At 43.4% G+C, this 23,940-nt stretch overlaps 1 protein-coding gene and 1 long non-coding RNA gene across 10 annotated transcripts in view; one reads left to right on the top strand and one right to left on the bottom strand.

The window, feature by feature from the left end:
* Positions 1-1,436: 1,436 nt before the first annotated feature.
* LOC116236447 (uncharacterized) lies at positions 1,437-9,956 on the bottom strand. 4 transcript variants are annotated; one of them, XR_016461515.1, is made up of 5 exons: positions 8,391-8,757; positions 8,239-8,315; positions 7,820-7,863; positions 2,634-2,815; positions 1,437-1,675 (listed from the first exon to the last, which is right to left on the bottom strand). It is a non-coding gene; the product is annotated as an uncharacterized LOC116236447 (long non-coding RNA). The 4 variants fall into 4 exon arrangements; XR_016461524.1 differs by lacking the exons at positions 8,239-8,315; positions 8,391-8,757 and adding an exon at positions 9,528-9,956 and having other exon boundaries at positions 1,437-1,678; XR_016461513.1 differs by lacking the exons at positions 8,239-8,315; positions 8,391-8,757 and adding an exon at positions 9,528-9,620.
* NRF1 (nuclear respiratory factor 1) overlaps positions 9,320-23,940 on the top strand; it is a 47,921-nt gene continuing 33,300 nt past the window's right edge. For 3 of the 6 annotated variants that reach the window (XM_090130083.1, XM_090129928.1, XM_031605075.2), the window contains exon 1: positions 22,598-22,829. In XM_090130083.1, coding sequence (XP_089986209.1) covers positions 22,607-22,829 — 223 coding nt within the window. In that variant the 5' untranslated portion in view covers positions 22,598-22,606. Of the gene's footprint in view, positions 9,515-16,314; positions 20,942-20,964; positions 22,355-22,597; positions 22,830-23,940 lie in introns of those variants that run through there. The other 3 variants (XM_031605073.2, XM_031605074.2, XM_031605072.2) reach the window with 3 other exon arrangements.

Consider the following 23,940-nt stretch of genomic DNA (forward strand, 5'->3'; position numbering starts at 1 on the left):
AAGTAGGCTAGAGTTACTGGAAGAGGAGATGTTCCAGGTCTCCCGAATATTTGAGCAAAAGTGAGCGTGCAAAACCACTCCCTACATCAAGCAGCAGTGTGATGTGCACAGGAAGAACTTCAGCTGGTTTCTCAGGGCTGAACATCTGCAGCTGAGCAGTAAGCCAGCTTGGAGCCCTTCCCCAAGGCCATTTCTGATTGATTAACTGTACGTGGTGGTGCTGCACCTTTCTGACTTCCAGATAGCTTTGTGTTACAGGCAGCAGAGCTGCCAATTACAACAGGTCTGACACAAACTGATAAACACCTGTACAGCTTTATGCTATTTCTCCATCTTAACATCTTCCCTCTATGAAGAGACTTAACTTGATAAAATCATGGTTTTGTGGCATTGGTTTGCAGGCCAACTACTGTCGTGTAGATTATGTGAGCTACTGCAGTGCTCTACTGAATTTTTCATGTATGTGCCAAGAAAGTCATGGTGGGGACCCTGTTTCCTTGCTGATAGCCTGCTGTTGGTATGTACTGCTGTATCAGGGATGTGGTTTGCAGTACCATTTTGCTCTGCCACTCATAGATGAGTCTTCTTCAGCACTTATTCAAAGTCTTGCTTCCCCATCACCCACCAGGAAGTCTTTGGTCACAACATATGTTTGCAACTATTTCCTCCTGGTAACGGTGTTCCAAAGCAAGAGAGGAGCAGTTGGCTCTCTATATTTATAATCTTATACTGTTTGTTAAAAAATGAAGCATTTCCTCTTTGTGTGATATACTTGCTGCACAGAGCATTAAGGGACAGATGTTTCCAAGGTAGGAACTACTTGGTGTCACAGGGCTGTCCCCCACCACTGGCATTTCTGTTTCTCATCCAGGGTCAGTTTGCAGGAGGAAAAGCTGAGGAGCAACACCATCTCCTAACATAAGAACAATTGGATGTGGAGCAAATATTTAGGGACATAATTTCCTTCTGGGCAACTTTCTCTACAATCACCTCTTGCAGCATTACTGCAGTTTCCTCTGAAGCTGTTATCCAGCCAGCAGGCAGACAGTATGCTGCTCAGAACAGACGTGTGGGCTGATCTGATACAACTGCTGCAGGGAAGCAAAGCTCTTCTTACATATGAGATAGACTGCAGCTACAACAATTTCAAGTTTTAGTGAGCAAAACTGACTGGAACAAGTAGTGAAATATCATTAGTTGTTTTCTCTTTAAAAACCCCCAAATCTGCTTTTGTATGATGCATACCAGATGGTGACCAGTGAAGTGCAAAGGATGAAGGCTCTGCTTTCAAGAATGTCTGAGAAGCTGCCATTCAGTTCTTTGATAGCAGACAAGAAAGCCCTTCCAGCCATCCCAAACTGCAAAATTAAACACTTTTTTTCCCCCTTTTTCCCTCTCCCACACCCTCATCCATCTCAATTTTGCATGTAATTCAGGCTGTCCTGTGGTTAATGAAGACCAGCAGACACCTTGAAATAACAGTTTGGATTTTAAAATTGGTTGATTCTCTACTTGAATACGGTGCTTCAAACATCCACCAACTGCTGCTGACTTCTGAGAAACAGTCCAGCTCGAATGGATGCAGCTTCATGGGAGACTCCATTGCTGCTGTATAACAGATATCTCTGTTCCATCACAACATGTACAAGTTGAATACTGTGGCAGGCTCTTCTTCCTGCTGGAGTACAGACTTTATAAGCTGAGTTTATGATGAATAAAACTGATTCTGCTCAAATCCCCAAAGAATCTTTTGAGAGGGAACTGGAAGCTCAAGACCCTTTCCTTTACATCCCTTTGCAAAGGAATTTCACAGTGTTTTGCCCATCATCTCTTACATTTCTCAGTAGTAGGGTATCCCTCGTCTTGCTGCTACTTAACAGCCATGCACAGTGTGCTGCTGGAGTACATGGAGTGTCCCTTTTGTGTAGGAAGTTATGTACCAAAACCAGGCTGTTAAAAATACACCGGATGCTGACGTGCATATTTGTGGGTGGGGTACAGTGGGAGAGTCAAAAGACTTTTGAGAGTGATGTCTTTTTGTTTAACTCCTGTAAACAGCCATTATTCACCACACTTGGTATTAGAATATTCTTCAGCCAACACTTGTGTGTTGCATGGTATTTCCTAATGCGTTATTTTGACATTTTAAGAAAAGCATTGCAGAACTTTATGAAACTTAAGAAAGGCTTGAGAAACAGCACATACACATTGTCTCATTTTTCACTTTAGGAAATGCCCTGGATGTTATTTCCCAAGTTCAGAGGAGGACAGCTGAAGACTTCTGTGGTCATAAATGCTATCTCCAGAATGAAGAAGTTACCATGGCAGATATTTAAAGAAAAACTTTTATCCAAAATGCACATTAGATGCTGGCACTAAATAGTGACCACAGAAGTAAATAAAATTGAGGTTTTGGTGGGTTAACTCCTGTCTCATTTGCCATTTCCACTGACTTGGTCCCCTCCAGCCATTTCAGATGTCTCACGGGAATAAAAAAATGTCATCCAACTTTAATGTATTTTTTTCCTCAGCTTCTCACTTCCTGCTTATGCTAAAAAAGGTGTGAGCTTTTTCTCCCTTTTGTCAGTAACTGTTGTACAAAAGATGGGAAGGACCAAAAAACAAGCACTCACAGCAGTGGTTGCTCTCTCAGATGTGCTGTCTGGGTGCCACGACGTTTGCAGGTATTGAAGCTCTCCATTCCAGATGCTGGGGTGTTTTTGTTGCATCCTAGTGTGTCACCCAGTTATTGGTGGTTTTCTGGAGGTATTCAGTGAATTCGGGAGTCCAAACCATCTTCTCATTGTAACTGGCACTGAAAAAGAGAAATGTTTAAGAAAAATGAGGAAAAAGCTTAGTGTAGCTTAGTGTCTTCCTTGGGATGGCCATGACTGTATGTCATGAATGAAGCAGTTTGCCCTTTGGTGAAAATGCTTGGACCAAGTGCTTTAAAAGTTCACCTGTAATTACTGTTGAATGTTAGAGTATTTATAATAGCTGAAACAAAAAGCAATAGGATAAGTGGTCCTGTGAGCTAAAAGGAAGCCCCTCTTTAATGCTAGCAGGACAAACAGCATAACTGGATTATGTGAAGAAAGCCAAAATGTTAAATACTGCTTAGTGCAAGTTGAAACAAACAAACAAACAAATAAAACATTTAACTTCAGAAAAACCTTTTCTTTCTCTCAGGGTGATTCCAATAGGTCGTACATCTCTTGGGGATCCTTTTTTTGTGTCATTCAGTAAGGTTCCTGTTCTGCAAAGTACAAGGATAACCAGCTGGTGAAGAGTCCTCCACGCATCCTGAGATGACATTTCATTTTCACATTCATGGCAAACTGCTCATTTGTTGGACTATAATGTTTGCAAAATAAATCTGCTCATTGACCAAGTGACTGATGCTGGATAATGAAGCACTTGCACATTGAATACATGGTTACAAAAGCTTGGATTGCTCACTGCATTCCAGGAACGATCTGGCTCCCTCCTTGCTTACACAGAATGTGAGAGCTTCTGTGGGATTTTTCCAATGGCAGTTCAGAATGTTACGTAGGTTGGCTGGTCTTCTTGAAATTTGTAATGCTTACCTATGGAGAGAATTCCTTTCCTATGTCATTTGCTTTTGAGGATTCTGGTAGTTTCCCATCCTTGCTTCATAAGAGGGCTTGATAAAGAGAGGCATAGTTGGTTTAAAGCTTCTGACGTGACTTGCAGGAATGGAAGAAAATGAAATTACTTATGAAATTACTATTTCTTTTAATATTGTTGATAGCATTGCCTCCTCTCGTGATCTTAATTTTATGTAATCTCTCCCTGTGCTTCTGTTGTTCAGGATAAACAATGCTCAAGCATTGTTTTGGGCATATTGCAACTTTATTAGCACTAGGCACTGCCTTAATCCAATAATAATTATCAAGCTTTCCATGGTGCTCAGCTCATCTGAATGGTGTGACCTGAAGTGGTGTCCTTGAAAGCAACAGTCCTTCTGTCACCTGTTGTTTTGGCTCCTGAGATAACTTATCGAGGAATTTTGGCACCTTTTGACAACAGACATCTTGGGAATAACTGTTAATTACAGTGTGCCCTCAGAAAATGTCCAAGGAGCAGCTCTGTTTTCTTCTAAGTGCAGATGCTTTGATTCCTCACACTTGTTACATCTCCTTTCCCCTAACATTCCTTCATTTCAGCTTTTTCAGTTAAGCAAGTGCAAAGTGCACTTTTTTTTTTTTTTTACTTTTCATACCCAAGTCCCATTATTGAAACCTGCTATTCTTGTTGTTTTGGTCTGTTTTTTACTGCTGTTGAAGGTAACAATTAGCACTTCTGATGTGCAGTTTTTCTCCTTGCATGTTGCTATATGGGAGAGCCATAAAACTGAGACTCGTGGCATTAATCTCCTATAAATGTCTGCATCTGTATCTACACTTAGACTAGTTGTGTAGATTCTTTAGTTCATTTAGTAAAAGGAGTTCAGGATGTGATTATTCTGACATAAAAATGGGTATCAGAAAGCTCAGAAACTCCTGTGACTCCAGTGTCCTGGATGAAGAGGGTAAAATCATGTGAGAGATTTTCTGTCTAATCTTCCATTAGAAGAAACTCACCCAGCCTGCTCCTTTTGGGCATCCCCGTTCAGAGGACAAGAATTCCTCCCCATTTCAGGACAGCAGTGTCTCAGATGCAGAGTTGAACACAGCTCGACAGCCCCTTGGAGAGGAAACACAGTCGTCTTGAGCTTATCTCTCCTGCACAGTTGTAAACTCAGCCCTTCTCACTCTCACTAATAATAGAGAAGTGTAATTGTGTGCAGACAGCTAGCCCAGCCAAGGGGAAATCGCCTTGTATTTAAAAATAAGATTAGGGCAGAATGTGGGGATGGGAGAGAAAAGTCTTCCTGCCAACAGAGTTCCTATAGCATTTCTTCTTTCTGTAGCGTCTCGTCTCTGACTCTCCATTAACTATTTTGGCTGTAAGATCTGCTGCAATTTGGTGCTGAACATGAAGGAAAAGGCACTGAAAGGCCTAACTGTGTTCTTCCATGCCATTCTCCAGGTAGTTGTTACTATTACTGCTGTTTCATGGAGACCAGAGAATCACACTCGTCTGGATACCAGCAGAACAAAAAATTAATCACTAATTATGAGAGGAAGTGAAATGAAAAGGCATGTTGATGCAGGGCAAGACCAAAAGCCAGACTGGTTACTGGATGCTGCAAGAGAAGAACCATGACTGTAAAGCTGCTGTCTCCAAGAGTAGCCATGTATCAGTCGTACTGCTGCACATTCAGACCCCATTTTGTTGTGGAATCATCACCAAAACAGTGGTTTCAGCCCCAGTCCAGGCTGCTCCTAGATGTTCACACCACGCTGAAGAACTGAGGGTAAAGGTCAGGCTTTGGGTGATGCTGCAAGAATCCTCCATCCAACAGCAGCAGCTCTCCAGAATTACAGCATCTGTGTGGATTTTGATGGCAGCACAAATCATAACAGATTTTTATTGCAGAAATTCTCCCCAAATCCTGACTCAGCTTTGGTCTAATCTGACTCCAGAGGAGCTGCAGCAACCAGAACCCAATCAAGACTACTTCTAACAAACTCATTGCACTATCAACATTCTCCCTAGAGTAATGAAAACCAAGTCTGGCTCTTTATGTGCCCTGCAAATCAATGTTATTGCACATTACTGGACAATAACTGTTGCAAAGATTTCTGTTAAAGGAAAGTAATGGATGCTTTTTTTTTTTTTTTTTTTTTTAATCTGGGAAAAGATGTGTCTGTAGTATTTCCCTTCTGATTGGACTTGAATGTTTAAAAACTGCTCAGTTTCTTCTGCTCAATCATCATGTGCCTCATCCCCTTATAGAAACATAATCTTCCTTTGTGGTCCCTAAAAGTCCACAGAACTTTTTCTCACTTGCAAACCTTCTGATTGTGACACAGCTGCACTCCCACAGCCACACCCTCCATTACTGGAGGCTGCTGTTTGGTTTGTATTTCTGTACTGGCTACTCTGGCACATTATCCCTTCCACATTCTCTTTCCAGGCCAAAGATGTGGACATCTGAGCTTTTCTGGACCCACTCTGTCACCAGAACTCACCTTTTCCACCATGCATTGTTTGCCTTTGCCCAGCTAATCTCTCCCCGTCCTTCTAGATGCTGGATTTGTCATGTCCTGGCACTCCCACAGGTGTGCAACTTATGTTCCCTACCCTTCTGTTTGCAAAACATCCATTTGAACTCACAGTTAGCCTTTTGGCACCTCTTTTCCCATAGGAGTGTGAGCCTATGACACAAGGGCAGCGTGAAAACCTGGGGAAATGCACTGACATTCAATTCTGTAAAAAGAGTTAGTTTGTTTACTCTGGGAAATTCTGCCTCTTGAGGACTTATCTGGTGCATTCCAAATGAATGTCCGTGTCCTTGCCCATTGAGAGGCTTGGGTCCAATCTGCAGTCTTCAGATAAGAACTCTTTGAGAGGGGTAGGGGAAAAAAAAAGGGCATGTGTTAGGCCCAGCCCAAGCCATTGCCTTGTAAACATGCACTTTCAACATCTCGTGGCTTCATCTGCCTATTCCAAACCAGTTAGTGACACGTGGCTGAAAAATGCAGTTGGATGGGACCTTGGTGTAAGCCATCCCTCTCCCTGAGGCACAAACAACTCCACCTGCGGCATTCCTGAGCAGTATTTGTCTAACTTGTCTTTAAAACCTCCACTGTGGGAGATTCCAGAGCCTCCTGAAGCTATTGCAGTGTTATCACATCCTACCATTACAAAAATGTCTTGGTAGCTTGGAGTGAATCTGCCTCCCTGTGATATACTAGAAAGTGACCTTCATCCTGTGGAAGTTTGGGTTATACCACGCTGCTCGGGTGGCATGTGGCCTTGTTCCAAAGCTGATGATTAGCACAAGGGAATTCCATAGCTATTAGTCCACATCAGCTGCTTCCACACATCTGAATGCGCTGGCTAAGCTTCACCCTGCTTCAAGGAGCAGCAAACCCCACCAGGGGCAACTGACATAAGTTACCATTTGGCCCACACTTGAACTCACAGATGACCAATAACAGAAACCTAGAGCATCTCAAACTCAGAGTCCCTGAGTTTATCAGCATTTGTGCAAAAAGCAGAGGTGTTTTTTGTTGTTTTTTTTTTCCCCCCACAACATGCTGTGAGAGTGTGCATGTGGCTGCAAAGCTCCCAAAGAAATGCAGGGGCACTGCAGAGGCAACAAATGGAGTGTGACTCTGCAGAGTGGACATTCGATCCTGAGCTGACCTGACACGCATGCCAATTGACTCAGCTGGCTCTGCAGTTCTTCTTACCACACTTTCCATATTCTTCCACCTTCAGATGGATGCAGTGTGGTCATAAGCACCTGCCCTCGGAGGCCATTTACAGCTTTATTCCATTTGTTAACTGAAAAAAAATTGGTGGCTGTGTTTCATTCCATCGATGGGATGAAGTTATTCCTTCATTTATCAGTTTATAAAATGCGCAGAGGGCTGAGAGATGGTCAGAATGTTAAGATGCTTCCTATTTCACAGAGACTGGCACTGGATATTAGGAAAAATGTCTTCTCAGAGTGGTCAGGCACTGGAATGGGTACCTAGTGGGGTCACTGTCCCTGGAGGTATTCAATAGTGTGGAGATGTAGCAATGAAGGATGTGGTTCAGTGGGCACAGTGGGGATGAGCTGGGGTTGGACTTGGTGATGTCAGAGGTCTTTTCAACCTGGATGTTTCTATGATTCTAAAGGGAGTTATAAACCACCATGAATGGGTATTAGGATAACAACGTTTGTATAACTCTGACATACCCATGGAAGAGGTTTCTACCAGGCACAGATGGTAGCTTGATGTCCTGAAATTTAAAAAATAAGAAATATATATATATTTATGCCAAGAAAAATAAAACTCTGATTACTATAATTGAAAGCAACTGAATATTTCACCTGGCAGATCTCCAGCAGAATGCCTAACACACACCTTAAGGAATATTCCTGAAAATATTTTTGTTTTCCAGCTGCAAACAAGCTCCTGTTAACCTCCCTCCTCGCACCCATCCTTTAGCCATGAGGAAAACATCTCAAACCTGATAGCTTCAGTCTGAAATCCCTTCTTAAAATCCCTCCTCTTAATCAGAATTAGATCTATTTTTAATTTTCTTCCCCTCCTTTTTCCTCTGTATTTCAAATCCTCCTCCCTTACACTTCCCATTGGAAGCACCCATCCTCACCATGCTTTAGACGTGAGGAAAACACCTCATACTCGATGTCTTCATTGCATTTAAGTGATCCTTTCTTAAAATCCTTCCTGTAAAATGGATTTATACCTATTTTTATTATTTCACCACCTTTTTCCTCTGTATTTCAAATCCTCCTCCCTTACACTTCCAATTGGAAGCGCCCATTCACAGCGTCCTTTAGATGTGAGGAAAACACTTCATGCTTGACGTCTTCATTGCATTTAAGCGATCCTTTCTTAAAATCCTTCCTGTAAAATGGATTTGTCCCTATTTTTGTTATTTCCTTTGCCTCCTTCCTCTGTTTTTCAGACTCTCCTCCCTCCTCGCACCCATCCTCCAGCTGTGAGGAAAACATCCCACCCCTGACAGCTTCATTCTGAAATCCCTCCTTAAAATCCCTCCTATTAACCACAATTAGCCCTACTTTTATTATTTCCCTCACCATCTTCACATCAGATCACTTAAATCGCTCATACTTCAGCTTACCACCGGAAGCCCACAGATGTCCCCTGTCACCCCCCCCCCCCCCCCCCCACAGCTCTGAACCCCAAACGTCACACAATAAACTCTGAAGTCCCGCGTACGGCTTCGCCTGATTTTCATCTCCTTTCTACACAACCCAACTCCCCTCAGCAACGCAGCTTCCCCCACCCCGACACTCCCTGGGCGCTTTGCGGTGGCTGAGGCAAAGAAAACGTCGCCGGGCAACGATCCAAAATGTTTATTTTTCACAGGAAAAAAAAAAAATAAAATAAGAGGCGCTGAGGGGCTACGAGGTAACGGGGAGCGCTGCTGCGACCTCCCCAAGATGGCGTCTTTCCCGTCAGGCCACGGCGCCACGCCCTCCCCAAGATGGCGCCTCGCGCTCCTCACCCCAGCCCCCGTCACCCCTCAGCCCTCCCCAAGATGGCGCCGCCGCCACCGCCCCCTCCCCAAGATGGCGCCTCCTCTCTCCCCATTACCCCCACACCGCCCTCCCCAAGATGGCGCCCGCCGCGCGGCCCTCTCCCTCCCCATCATGGCGGCGGCGCCGCGCTATGACGCCATACGTCCTCCTCCCCCCCCCCCCCCTTCTCTCCCTCTCCCCCCGGCCTCCTCCCGCCGCCGCCGCTCTCCGCTCGCCGCTCCCCGCCTCTCCCCTCCGCCATTGCGGCGGCTCCGCCCGGGCCGCGCCGCTTTCCCCCCTCTCCTCTCGCTCTCCCCGTCCCCGGCCGCCTCCCGCCGGAGGCCGCACGGCGCAGGCCCGCCGCAGCGCAGCCGCTCTGAGGTGAGTGTCCTACCGCGCAATCTCCAGCTCCTCCAGCCCCGGCGCAGCCGCAGCAACGCGGGGGCCCCCGCCGGCCGCCAGCACCCCCGGCCCCGCCGCCCCGCGCCGGGCCGCGCCGCCCCGGGAGGGGGTCCGGGAGACCGCGGGGGGGGTCGGGAAGGCCTCGCGGAGCGCTCCCGGCTTTGGGGTCGGCTGGGGGATCGGGCCGGGCCCGCGGACGCGGGGCAGCGCCGGGCCGAGCGCGGGAGGAGCGGCGGGGACCCCTCTGCCATTTTGTGCGCCCCGCCGCCGCTCCTTCCTATCGCGGCCCGTCCGTGGTTCTGCCGGGCGCTCCCGGTGTGCTTGCTCTTTAGTTTCCCTCCTTTTTTCTTTTTTTTTTTCTTTTTTTTAATTTTCCCACCTCCTCTTTTTCTATTCCTCCCCTTTTTATTTTTTGCTTTTTTTTTTCTATTTTCCTTTTTATCTATTTTTTTTATTTCATCTGTTTTTTCTTTTTTATGTTATCTGTTTTTCCTTCTTATTTTATCTAGTTTTTCCTTTTTACCTAGTTTTTTTTCCTTTTTATTTTATCTAGTTTTTTTCCTTTTTATTTTATCTAGTTTTTTTCCTTTTTATTTTATCTAGTGTTTTCCTTTTTATTTTATCTAGTTTTTTTTCCTTTTTATTTTATCTAGTTTTTTTTCCTTTTTATTTTATCTAGTTTTTTTTCCTTTTTATTTTATCTAGGTTTTTTTCCTTTTTATTTTATCTGTTTTTTTTTTCTTTTTATTTTATCTAGTTTATCCAGTTTCCCTTTTTATTTTATCCAGTTTCCCTTTTTTGCTTTCCCCTTTTTATTTAATTTTTTTGCTTTCCTCTTTTTTTATTTTTTTTTGCTTTTCCCTTTTTATTTATTTTTTTGCTTTTCCCTTTTTATTTATTTTTTTGCTTTTCCCTTTTTATTTATTTTTTTGCTTTTCCCTTTTTATTTATTTTTTTGCTTTTCCCTTTTTATTTATTTTTTTGCTTTTCCCTTTTTATTTAATTTTTTTGCTTTTCCCTTTTTATTTAATTTTTTTTTGCTTTTCCCTTTTTATTTATTTTTTTTTGCTTTTCCCTTTTTAATTTTTTTTTTGCTTTTCCCTTTTTAATTTTTTTTTTGCTTTTCCCTTTTTAATTTTTTTTTTGTTTCTTTGCTTTTCCCTTTTTGTTTTTCTTTGCTTTTCCTTTTTTATGTTTTTTTTTTTTTTGCTTTTCCCTTTTGGTTTTTCACCTTTCCCTTTTTATTTTTTCCTTTTTTTGTTTTTCCTTTTCTGTTTTTTCCTATTTTTTCCTTTTTATTTCTTCCCTTATTTTTTTAAAAATTTTCACCTTTCCCCCCCCCTTTTTACTTTTTTTTTTATTTCTTATTTTCCCTTGTTTTTTCTCCTTAACATTTTTCTACTTTTTTTTTATTTCCCTTGTTATTTTTTTCCTTCCATCCATTTCTAAAGTTTTCTCCCTTTTTTCATTTCCTTCTTATTTTATTTTCCCCCTTCTTTTTTTTCATTTGTCCTCCCTTGTAATTTTTCTCCCTCTCTTTATTTTTTTTCCACTCCTTTTTTTTCTTTTATCCCCTTTTTAATGTTTCCTTCTACATTTTCCCCCTTTTCCTTCCTGTTAGGTTTTTTTACTTTGCTTTTTTTTTTAATACTTTTTCCCCCATTTAATTTTTTTCCTTTTCCACTATTTATATTTTTCCCCCTCCCCCCCCTTTTTAAATTTTTCCCCATTTTTTTCTTCTCCCTTTTTTTCCCTTCTTTTTCTGTTTTCCCCTGTTCTCCCCCCTTTTTTTAGTTTGTCCCTTTGTGGTTTTTGTTTTGTTTTGTTTTGTTTTTACTTCTTCCCTTTACTCCTCCTCCCCCCTCCTATTGGGCTGCAGTGTGACCACGGGGTTCCCACTGCTTCCAGAGCTGTTTGGAATTGGGAACCATAAATAACCATCACAGAGCACAAAATCCCCACCCTAACCATGCACAGGAAAAGCTCTTTTGCATCTACTGCTCATTTTGATAACCTGCAGAAATATTTTCTGGGCATATTTTCAAGATTTGGATCTGTACTCCCCTCACCTAGAGCTCCCTTCGCTGTTTCCAGAATTTGAGACCTTTTGGCATGGTGTGCTTGTCTTTGAGCTGCTGGCCTCACTTCTGGCTGGGTGATTTGTGTCATTTTTCACAGTTTTATGCATTTGTGTTTTGATGTTACCTTGGCTGTTGTGTCATCTGTAGCACGTTGCTCATCCTTAGAGCAAATGGGGTTGCTCTTCTCGTGTCCTAACAGTGGAGAAACGGATGAGAAATCGTTCTGTTTTCTATTTTTTTTTTATGTCTGGTAGAACATTGGTGGGAAAGAGGAAGTGTCTGACTGATGGCTGCTTTGGAAGGTTGAGAATCACATTGATTTTCGTTGGAGTTTTCGTCTTTTCCATCATGACTGGGAATCACATTAACTTTCTTTAGGATTTTGGTCTTGTCCAGGATGGCTAAGGATCATGTTGACTTTGGGATTTGTTTTTGTCCGGCATGACAAAGGATCACACTGATTTTCTTTGGGGTTTTGACCTCATTCATCATGGATGAGGATCACATTGACTTTCTTTGGGTGTTTGGTCTTGTTCCCCACGGATGAGGATCACGTTGACTTTTTCTGGGGTTTTGGTCTCATCCATCATGGATGAAGATCACGTTGACTTTCTTTGGGGTTTTCATCTCATTTGTCGTGTATAAGGACCACATTGACTTCCTTTAGGATTTTGGTTTTGTTCACCATAGATGAAGATCGTGTTGACTTTGGGATTTTGACCTCATTCATCATGAATGAGGATCACGTTGACTTTCTTTTGGGTTTTTGTTTTGTCCACCGTGGATGAGGATCACATTGACTTTCTTTGGGGTTTTGACCTCATTCATTATGGATGAGGATCACGTTGGCTTTCTTTGAGGTTTTGACCTCGTTCATCACGGATTTGGGTCACGTTGCCTTTCTTTGGGGTTTTGGTATCCTTCATTATGGCTAAGTGTTACGATGTAGAGTTAAATCATCTAATACATCATTTTCTCCTTGTGTTCACTCTGATAGAGCTTTGTGTCACATTTTTTAGAGCTCTCACGTTGTTAGGTGCAGACTTTGTGGTGAGTGGGCTCTCAGTGCCACAAATCCAGTGACATGTGTGGCATTGGGAAAATGCATGGCGTAAACCTCGTAGAGGATGATGAGCAGAGGCTGCATTCTAACTCCTGTCACACAGTGCTTTTATGCTTGATGGTAATTAGGCTTTAATTACTGGCTTTATTAAGCCCTGTGACCGGTCAGCTGCACAGATGTCAGCTTTTAATTTTAGGTATTTTGGTGTGAGGACTATCAAAAGTGTTGGAATTTGCTGTTTTTTCCACTGCTCACGAACCTGAATCATCTTTGTTAGATTTATCACAACCTGCTTGGCTTCTGGCAGGCTCAAACCTGGAGGCTTTGAGCTTTGTAACAAAAATGAAGCATGAATGGCCACAGGATCATGGCTTGGGAGCCCTGGGAGATTCTGTTCAGCCTCCCTGGAGGCTTTGGGTTCTTTTTCATATATATATTTTTTTACCTTTATTTTTTTTATTTTTTTGCTGTGGCCTTTTATGATCTGGAAAGCAGCCCGGAAAATAACTTCTAGGAAGGAAGCTGGGTTCAGTGCCTCTGTAGGATGCCCTTGCATCCCTTCTACCATGAAAATTTAATAAATCTTCATGCATAATGCCATGTGCTGTCAATAGAACTTAGTTCCTGTTGGTTTTCAGTGCAAGTACTGCTGTAAAATTCAACTTTGGACTTTTGCTGTTCCTGAAGGAAGTCCAGAGGAAGAATGTATTGTTAGCTTTATTTTTGTACCGGTGATTATCCAGTAATTGAGTTCTTTAATAAAATAATTTTGTAATACAATCCTTGGTTGTTTTAAATAACTTTTTGGTGCGTGGTGGGGATCTCGCCTGCTTTGCTCTGTGAGTTGTAACTGTAGTAGAAAAAATGGAAAATGGTGCTGAGGTGGCACTTGGAGCAGAGGTTTTGTGACTCACCCGGCTCTCCTCTAATGAACTTCATTAGCTGTTTTGGTAAATAGCCACTTGCTAAGGATGCTTGTCTAAAATTAGGAGCAGCTACAGCCAGCTGAGGATAAAAGTTCCCTCTTTGGGATTTCAGCTGCCATACCAGAGGTGTGCAGCCCACTGAGGACCCCCAGGTGATGCAGCTGAGTGACACATGGGCACCACACTGGGGCACATCTTACTTGTGTATAAAGGTAATCTGTCCCCTTGTGGTTTAAAACTAAGCTACTCATCTCACATCCAGTTTGGTGGTTGCTCATGTTCCCACTGTCGAACCTGTTGGCCTCCGCCAGCCCAACCCTTTCTTCTTGGCTCTCCCAACAATTCTCAGCCATCTGGCAGAGACTGGTTGGGTTTTTGGTTGTGGATGAGTCACCTGTTGAGCTCCAAGGAGTCTGTACTATTGATGGATAAGGGAGCTGGAAGCTGTATCTAGTGGAGAGCAGCAGGCATCCATCCTGCTGACATGTTGTCATCAATGAAATGCCATTGTTTTTCATCTTGTAGATGTCCAGAGACTTGTGCAGCACTTTGTCTTGCAGGTATATTCCATCTGATCCTGGGTTCTATAGAATTGAGGAGCCCAGCATTATTTTGCAGTTGTTGTTTTTCACCTTTTTGTCCTGCTTTGTGTGTAACGGGGCATGTTGTGCAAGGAGCATGGGGCATTGTTGTGCTGGGCTTCCTCACCTGCATTATTTTGGTTGGTGTTGATGATTTTCTGCCAGTGTGAGGGTCTGATAAAAAGGAGTTTTGTGATGGCTGTAAACTAAAAGAGGAGGGATTTAGGTTAGATGTTGGCAGGGTGTTGGAACTGGATGGTCTTTGAGGCCCCTTTCAACCTACTCCATTCCATGATTCTATGACAAGTAATGCAATCAGAAAGAAACCAGTTCCCACCCACTGTTTATTACGTAACCCTCTAATTAAAGTCATCAAATGGAGATGACTCGGCAGCTTGGGAAACTTCCCCCATGTCTGGGTCAAAAATACTTCCCCCGTGCTTTATTTATATTGCCACATCCTCATTGTTGTGTCAATTAATTCTTATCCCCACAAGCTTATTTTTGGCTTCAGCTGTTGGAGTCTCCTACTGTTTGGGCCCCAGAAAGGTCCTTTAACTTTTCAGTTTTCCCTGTAAAGGAGAGAGGACTTGAGGTAGTGCTGCTCCCTTTCTCCCTAGGAAGGCCAGGCTGATGTGGAGCACTTCTCATATTTGCCCAGTGCTGCAAGTTGTCTTTCCTTTTCTGGCTTCTTTCTGCACCATATTTTTGAGTGAAAGGTAAAGCATTAAGGTGGGTCTCTTGCCCAAGAAGCAAATGTTGTGTGTTCCTATGATGGCTGTAATGCTTAAAATCTGATAATGAGAAGCATACGTGGATGGAGGTGAGGAAATGTTAAAGACCTCCAAAACGCAAAATGCAGCTGCAAATAAAATATTGTGTTCTGTTCTCCAGGCACAAAATAAACCTCCCTCAGCCCCTGTGTTTGTTCAGAACTTGAACAGCCCCGTTTGTATGTAGGCATGTTTGTTATAAACATGTAAAAACTGTTTCATCTTTTAACAGAATTTAGTTTTGAGTGTTCAGCTTGCATGGAAAACAGCTGCATAGTAAGTGATGTGCTTCAAGGAGCAAGGTGGACAGGTTAACGAGCTCTTTGTTGGTCCCACAGAGGAGAAAAGTGTTCTTAAAATGCACTTAAATCCAGCATTCAGGTACTTAGGTAATTACAGAGTGGTCTCATCTACTTTACCCGCAGATAGACTTCCTGCCTGAAGATGCCTAGGTTTGGGCTAGACCATGCCATGATGGCCTCTGGGGCCCTTTCCAAGCCAACCCATTCTGTGAGCTCCTTGCAGAACACATCACCAGCAGAACCAGCCAGCCTTGTAGCCAGGCCTGCCATCTTAGGTCAGAGCTTTGTAATGTAGCGCAGGTAATTGAATTAGGGCTATGCCCTGTGACCTTACCACGTGGTAGATGACTGAGCTAAGAACGTGAGGGCAGACAACACTTGTTGGCCGAATGCTCAGGAAAGCAGTCATGGCCAACAGGTTGATCTCTTGATGTTGTTTCCAAATCTCCTGGTCTGTTGTCTCCAAACCCCAGTGAGCATCTCAGTGCTCTCTGCCAACCGCTGCCCTCTCACTCGTGTGTTCCTTGCAATGCTCCCATTATGTTCCCTTGCAGCAGCCCAGTGTAACAGTAATCCTTTCCCTCTATAAAAGAGGATTAAAAATGGGAACATTCGTACCTTAATTCAGCCTGCCAGGGCTGTGCTCTGTCTTTTGGACAGTAATCCTGTTGGTAAAGGGCCGTCAGCAAACAGCAGATCCTCCGGTCAAGCTGCTGGTGGGGTTAGCAATTCTTCAAATGAATTAAAAAGCTGTAACAACTAGAGAAGAGCAACTTGCTTAGAGTGACTTAAAGGCCACACGGTTCAGAGTAAAATAATTAGAAATTGGGATTTCCATGGTTCTTGAAATGAAAGTGTGCAAATGGACATAGTGGTACCTTTCAGGATGCTGTTTGTCAGATGCTTTGCTGTCCAGACTCCACTTACATGCTTAATAAACAGGTGTGAAATCCTATTTATTTCTTTTCTAGGCTTTCTGTGTTTCTTGCAGCTCTTTTGGGTGAGATGCTGATGAGGAAGGCACAGTAAAAAACATGGGTTTGGTTTTCTAAGATATTTTTTTTTTTTTTAGGATTTTTATGCTGCCACTGTTAGCACAGGGATTATTTTTCCAGCCTAATTAAAAGGATAATTGCATTAAGCCACAGGAGGACGCTGTGGGATGACAAGAGGTGGATTTCAGTCCCTCCTAGGGCTTGAGTTACTGCGTTTCTGCCAGTGCACAACCACAGCCAATTCTCTCCATGAGTGCCAGAACAATGGGATTTTTGCATTTCAATGTGTGTTTCTAACAAGCCAGGGTAATAATAAAGATACAAATCAATCTTGCTGCTGATGGGTGGCATCGTTTCCTTATCAAACCCACATTACTAATTCCATCGAGACACATTGTTGCACCGGAATGGCATCGAACCCTATCTAAAGGTGAATGAGTGAATAATGTTTAACCTGGGAGAGCTGTCAGCAGGTTGGATGCTACGTAGAGACTTCCAGCAGGAGTTCAAAGCCTCATTTTAGGAAGGACAAAAAGGCTTCGTTTTGCATTCCCCTAAGAAAAGCCGGGTCTTGGTGTTGCTTGGCTGTGGCAGTGACAAGAGATGGAGCTGGGACCCATCCAAAATGGGTCAAAACATGGCTACAGTGCTCTGCTACGAGGGCTGATCAGCAGCAGTAGTTTAAGGCATGATTGCAATTGTCCTCGTGGAAATCTCGGTGCATGAGGTTAATTCTCCCACCATTGAAACCTGCTGATGAGATGCTCACGGGGTGAAGAAGCGCCTCTGCTTTGAAAAATGCATAGAGAGCTTTGTGCCAGAACAGCAAAACACGGTGGGAGACCATTTCAGATGCAGAATTTCCCTCAAATAGGAATAGGAAATTTATTTTATCAGTAGGTGGTGAGTGATTAATTTCTCATTGGACCACTTTTCACCTTAGGAATTATTCCAGGCTGTCTTTGCAGGGAGCTGGAAATTCATTGAAACCTACAGCACCAATGGAAAATAGGTTTTAAAATCAAACAACCTGCTGTGGTAAGTGCATAGGACTTACACAGGACAAGTGCTTTCTGATCTCATCCTGTAGAAGAGTTGCAAGCAAGCACCTGAGCAGCACTGAGCACTGCTACCACCTCATCATGGCTCCTGCGAGCTTCTGCAAGATGGGGAGGGAAGGAGGTAGAGCAGCAGTGGTCTGTGTGCTGATGGAGAAGCCCATTTCCTAGCACAGGTGCTGGTGCACGTGGCTGGAAACTACCACAGCACTGCAAGAAGAAGAGCCAGCAGCACTGTTGCATGGGGTTTAGCACACCCAGATCACAGCAACCCCCGAGAACAAAGGTGCCAGTGTGATGGTGGTGGTTTCATGCAAAGCAAATGGCTTATTTACAGGGCAGGCTTGAATCCATTAAAGGCACATTAAACTCCAGATGCTCACCAACTTTACAAAAGGAGTGGAAGAAAGGAAGGAGGTGTTGCACATTTTTTTTGGAAGAAAAAAAAAAAAAATCAGCTCTCTGAGCTTGGAGCAGCATTTCATTGCATTTAAAAGCGTGATGCTGGAATAGTGAGACATTTAATGTTGTTTTCCCTTTTTAAAGCTGGTTTTCAGACTAAAGTGCATAGTGCCAGAAGGTGCTGTGCGATGTGCTGTTATATGCAGGATGCTGTTGGGTTTGCAGCACAGGGATCAAGCTGAAAATGGAAGAGGGGAAACCAGCAGCGTTTCCATTCCTTTGGATCTAATAAGGAAATGAGCCGGAGGGATTATTTGCGGCTATGCCAAATGGGCCCTCTCTCCAAGACCTCTAAATTAACTTCAGGTGCGTCCATCACCACCCAGCAGTCTGAATTATGTTTTATGGAAAAAGCAGTGCTGGGGAAAGCTGTGCCTCGATACTTTTGTGGGCTGCTGCACTTCAGTTTTCTGCCTTTTACCCTTTATCATTTCTCAATCCTTGCTTATTCCATACAGAAAGTGGAGCTGCTGTGGTGTCAGTGCCTCAATCTTCTCCAAAACCTTCACCTAGGAGACATTTTGGTCATAGCAAAGAGCATTCACTTAAAGAAAAGACAGAATTTTTTTATGAAGAAGTGAGTTTTGAAAGGAGAAACCTCCACCCAAAATGTCCAAGCAGAAGAAAAGTCTGGTTGCAAAACCTGAAAATACAGAATTTGGAGTTACAGTCCACACAGAATGGGTCTCAGCCCTTCTCCTTTGGTCTTCATTCACATGGTCCATGCTTTGCATCCATATAGAAATTATTTAAACATCCCAAGATGTTTTTCCATCTGTTTTTTTTTTCTTGTGCGGGCATCTCATCTTTGGCTCAGTTTAAAGCATTCATGAAGCAACGTTATCATGAGTTGGTGGTAGAGGAATTCCTCCAGTGGGGCTTTGTGTTGGTGTGGTTACTTCTACTCACACCACAGGTGACACTGAGTAGACAAGAGCTCTGTTTTCAACCACGTGTCTTTGAATTGAGCATAGAATTTCTGTTTTTGTGCTCCATTTCTGTTGTTTTCTGCTGTTTCAGGTGGTCAGGTTTTGCTATTTTGGGTTGCTTTTCTCCTCCAGCACCTGATATTCTTCCAGCCCTGGTGTCAGCAGCACATTAAAGGAGCCTCCATCACGACCACAAAACAACTGCACTGCGTGGTGAGGTGACTTTATCCTCATTTGTCTGTTTTCAAGCATTTTAAACGATTTTAAAAATACTTCTGGCTCTCATCCAAGGCTTCAGGACTAAGACACAGCTACCAGGAAATGTCTCCACAGGCATCGTCGTGATATCAGGGTTTCCTTGCACCTGAAATTGTTCAAGTTTATAAAGCAGAAGAGGAATAAACGTTCATTTTCTGGAATGAGGAATGTTCATTTCTGAAATGAATCAAGAACAATTTTTTTTTTCCTTTCATGCTCTGTGCAATAATCCCTTTTCCAGTCCATCAGATTCATGGTGGAACTGTTTTGGGTGGCTCTTTGGTGGCTCTTTGGATGGTTCTTCCTCTGTGCTCACAGCCTGATTTCTACCAGGAATCCTGCAGGAATAACATGAAAAGATGGATAATACAAATAATTACCCAAACTTTCAACACACAGCTATAAGGCTTTTGCCCTTCAGATGCTGGAGACGTTTGGGAATTTTCCAGAAGGCAAACGTGCAGACATGAAAAGAGTGCAGAAGTTGGAAAAGTAGAAAATTGGCGTTGAGTGAAGTCAGCTAGCGGGTCAAACTGGAAACAATCCAATTTACGATGTAGAAATGAGTTACTGAAGCTTGTAGTGTTGGGATATGCACAACTGGGCAGGCTTCTGCATCCATTGGAGATTAAGTCCTGGTTTGTGGTAGAGGTATAGTAGTTTCTTGCCCTTTTCCCAGCTTCTATTTACTTTTATATAGCTTGGAATGATGAAGATGAGGGTACAGAAAGGGCAGATCCAGGTTGTGCCTGTAAAAATGAGAGCAAATACCCACACGTTCCTGTCTGCTCTTTATGGGCACCCTTGCGTTGATGTTGGTCACCCGGCTGCTTGTTTGCCCACTTAGGAATGCAATGGCCCATAGTTTCAGTTTGAGTGGTATTGCCCTGGTTCAAGCATTTTTCCTCCTTAAGAAAGCAGTGTCAGAAGCATCGCTCATTTTGCAGTCTGTTTTCCTGGGAAGCTGAGCATTGGCTACGCTTTGTCACATATATTCTGGTAGTATTTCTCTTATGAGGATAAATACTTCTTTATTTCAATGGAAAGCACTTTATGTTGTATGGCACCATGGGGAAAACAGCAGTGAACCACTTCAGACAAAGAAAGCCTAGTGGTTTGGGAAAAGCATGGCTTGCTGTGCTGCTCCATTAAGGTTTTGCCTGAAATCTCCCTTGTTCCCCCCATTTTTCTGTCGTGATAACAAAATAAGTTCATTAGAAGAAGATTATGCTGGATTTGGTTGGATTTCCAACCAAAATACTTCATGTTGCTTCAATTCATCTTGGCATCTCAGACCCTTCCTTACTGGATGTATTTGAATTGATGCTTTTTTGGGTGGTTCTAACATCGCAGTGACTTGTAAGAAGGGCTGAGTAACACCTGGTTCCATGGTGAGTTGGATTGTGAGTGGGAAGGTGGTTGGAGCTTTAACCTCCATAGGTTTGTGATGGTCTCACAACTGCATTTCAGCAGATTGGAGCTCCCCTAGTGCATGCCTACCTAGGAAACAGCCTAAACTCATCTGTTGGGAACCCAAATTGAGTTTATCCATACAGTTTAAGAACACTTAGGGCTTCTCATAGTGTTTCCCAGGTAAAAAACTCACTTTTCTGGATAGGAGATGCCAAAATAAGAGTCAGTTCCACCATGAAGTTGGTAGCTCTTAGTGAAGCCATTCATTTTGTGATTCTCGTTATTAGAAGTATAAGAGAGAAACCAGATTGGGTTTGGCGTGTTTGGCATTTTGAGAAGTTCAATACCACTTTTGGAAAGGTCTAGCTGTATTTCTTTGTATTGGGAATTGAGAAACCATTCCCAAATGCCTAGGTTGCAGTTATCTTAGGAGGACAAAGGCTGCTGCGAAAAGAACCATCGCTGTGCAATCCCATACGTGGAGCAAACCCATCCTAAAGCCCTGGACCTGCTGGCTGGAAGCTGTCCATTGAGCAAGAGGATGTGACTGCCCACAGCCATTTTGGTAATAATGTGATATTTGGAAACTTATTTGCACAATAGTGGGTTTTTGCTTGGTTCATCCTAAGTCTTCTGTGTCAATATTTTCATCTATGAACTTCTTCTCATCTCCACTCAACACCGTATGTGCCTCTGGCATTTGAGAAGGAAGCTTTCCCTTAGTGCTGTCCAGGGAATATTCTCCCTGCGTTTGAGATGCAGCTTTTGTTTCCGATTTAAAAAATAATTTAAAAAATAGCTGTGCACGAGTCAAATGTGAAAAAAATGATTTTGAAAGGGATGGATGAATGTTTGGAGGGTGGAACTCGCTAAAAGAATTGATTTGCTGGTTGTGGTGTCTTAAAGTTGAAGCTGCCTTTGAAAGAACTATTTTATAAACGCCCTTAGTGTTCAGTACACAATGTTGGTGGTACTTCTTCCTGTGGCCTTGGATGTGCTTTGCCCTTCTTCCTCTCCCAAGATCAGGAAAAGACTCAGGTCATCTCCTCCTGCCTTCCACCAAACCTCCTGTCCTCAGTTTGAGGTGCTCTCCCTTCTCCTCCTTTCTTTCCACAGAGCATCCTATGTTTGTAATCATTCCTCTTGCAATCTCAAGTAGTTGTCCTTGGTTGGTTTGTCCAAGATAACGTTGGCCAAGAGCTCTTTCTCCTGGCATGGATCTCACTGTCCCATTTTTTCCTGTGTGGTTGGTCCTGATGATGTCATTTTTGGACTTATCATCAGCCTGGTGACTATTTTGTCAGAGTGGCTGTCATGCTGATCATTTGCAAAGCATTGTGTATTTCTGGCAGGATATATATGATAAAAGTTATGGCAAGCTTTGAAAGAGCAGAGCTGCATGTTGGCATGCTTTGGTTGAGTTGATGGTGCAGTGTACCATGGCTCCTGGCTTTCTCCTCCTGAAAAGCTGAACAGATTTCTATGGAGAGGGTGTGGTAAAGAGCTTTTAATCCCATGGAATTTGACCCCATTATAATGGCCACAAGGTCCCTCTGGTATGTGATGTAACAGTTTGTGATGTGCTGGTGCTTCCCCACCAATGTACAATAGATACCCACTGACAATACCTGAGCATCTTCTGCTCATATTTATGTTCATGCTGCATGCTCTGGTGCCCTGCTGACTGTGTGAGCTGCTGCTCTGCTCAGTGGTTTAGCACTTGGTTCCATTAAATAAATATGCTTTATATAATGCTTATGCTTAGGTTGTAATGATTTTGCCCACTTCCAGACTCTGGGCAAATAATGCAGCAAAAGTCATCTCCAGAACACAACTTGCTACCAGTAAACCTCTGTAGTGTCATTGTAATGCACGTCCTGGGATGTTGAGGTTGGATTATGTATTGCTCTTGAGCATCTTGAGCCTTGGTGTTAAAGTGACAGAAATAAGCTCCAGGTACTCAGCTTGGGAATGCCAGGTGAGTGAAGACCTTTCCTCCAGCAGTGGTGCCTGTTTCTGGTGCTGTGCTGTGTAGTTGGGAAATAGGATTTTTCAGTACCTTTTCTACCTCCTGTATTAGTAATGTCCTTCCTGTAGAAGTCCACTAGGGGAGGTAACCTCTGTTCCTTCCTGCTCACCCAGCTGGCTTCACCTGCTGTTCTCCTTATTTATGGTACACATATCCTTAATACCCACTCTGTGATCTTTCTCTCTCTTCCAGTACCTATTGATGGAAGAACACGGCGTGACTCAAACAGAACACATGGCCACCATCGAGGCCCACGCAGTGGCCCAGCAGGTGCAGCAGGTCCACGTGGCCACCTACACAGAGCACAGCATGTTGAGCGCCGACGAGGACTCACCTTCTTCACCTGAGGACACGTCCTATGATGACTCTGACATCCTCAACTCCACAGCTGCCGACGAGGTGACGGCCCACCTGGCTGCAGCAGGTAAAGCACCAGAGTGCTCAGCGTCTTTCTCATGACATACCATTCATACTGATGTCACCATCTGTGCCTGGGGGTATCCAAGTGGTCCTTTAGCTTCCTTGGGATGCTGTGAATGCTTCCTTTTTGCTTCAGTTTTAAGTAGGGCTTTAAGATCCCTTCCAACCCAAACATATCATGGTTCTGTGACCCCTTAAGGACCCTTCCAACCTAGCCATACCATAACTCCGTGATGTATAAGGACCCTTCCAACCCAGCCATATCATGATTCTGTGACCCTCAGGGACCCTTCCAACCCAACAACGCATTCCATAACCTTTAATGTCCCATCCAACCCATTCTGGGATTTTATGATCTTTAAGGCTCATTCCAGCCCAAGCCATTCTACATATGGAATGAAGAACTGTTCCAGGATCACAAACCCTTTCCAGTAAACCCCTGTCACGTGTCCTCAAAATTTGCCTTGAAGTGGGTCTACCTCTGTAGTAGAAAAAAGCAATGATAATTGATAAATAAGCACTCACAAACTGATCTGGCTCCTTATCTGTGGAATAAAGCTCCTGACCTGCTTGTCAGAAGTTGTGCAAAGCAGCTCAATATCGGCGCTTATAGATGCGGTGAGCGTCCCTGCTAAACATGCTGAGCAGTCAACCCTTGCTACAGACAGTTTGCAGTTGGAAGTGAGGACATGCCAACAGGTTGTCTTAACAAAAAGGTAAAATCTTTAGGAGTTTCTATGGAGAGTGGTGAAAAGGCAGCTGCTCCTGGATAAACCTTTCTGGATACGTACAGTATGAAAGGAGGAGGATTGCGTGCATTAAGAAAGCCCAACTTTAGCTGTTGGAATAGATATTAATGAAGAAGAGATAGTTGAGTAGAGGTTACTGCCAATGGTTTCAAGCTTGTATAGAAGTAAAAATGAAAGTGAAGAAATGGGGAGAAATGGGTAAAGATGTTCAGGTTGAGGTTGGAAGGCTGCAGTGGTCACATACTTACATCTGCTTTGTGAAATTGTTGAATCCAAGTGGTGTGAGGACTTACTGGCCATGTGTGATAGCTTGCTGTGTATCCTGTGTCCTAAAACATTTAAATGAGTTATCACAATGATCTGCCA

This window comes from Phasianus colchicus, chromosome 1 (assembly GCF_987193195.1).
Source record: "Phasianus colchicus chromosome 1, bPhaCol1.hap1.1, whole genome shotgun sequence".
Classification (NCBI taxonomy): Eukaryota; Metazoa; Chordata; class Aves; order Galliformes; family Phasianidae; genus Phasianus; species Phasianus colchicus.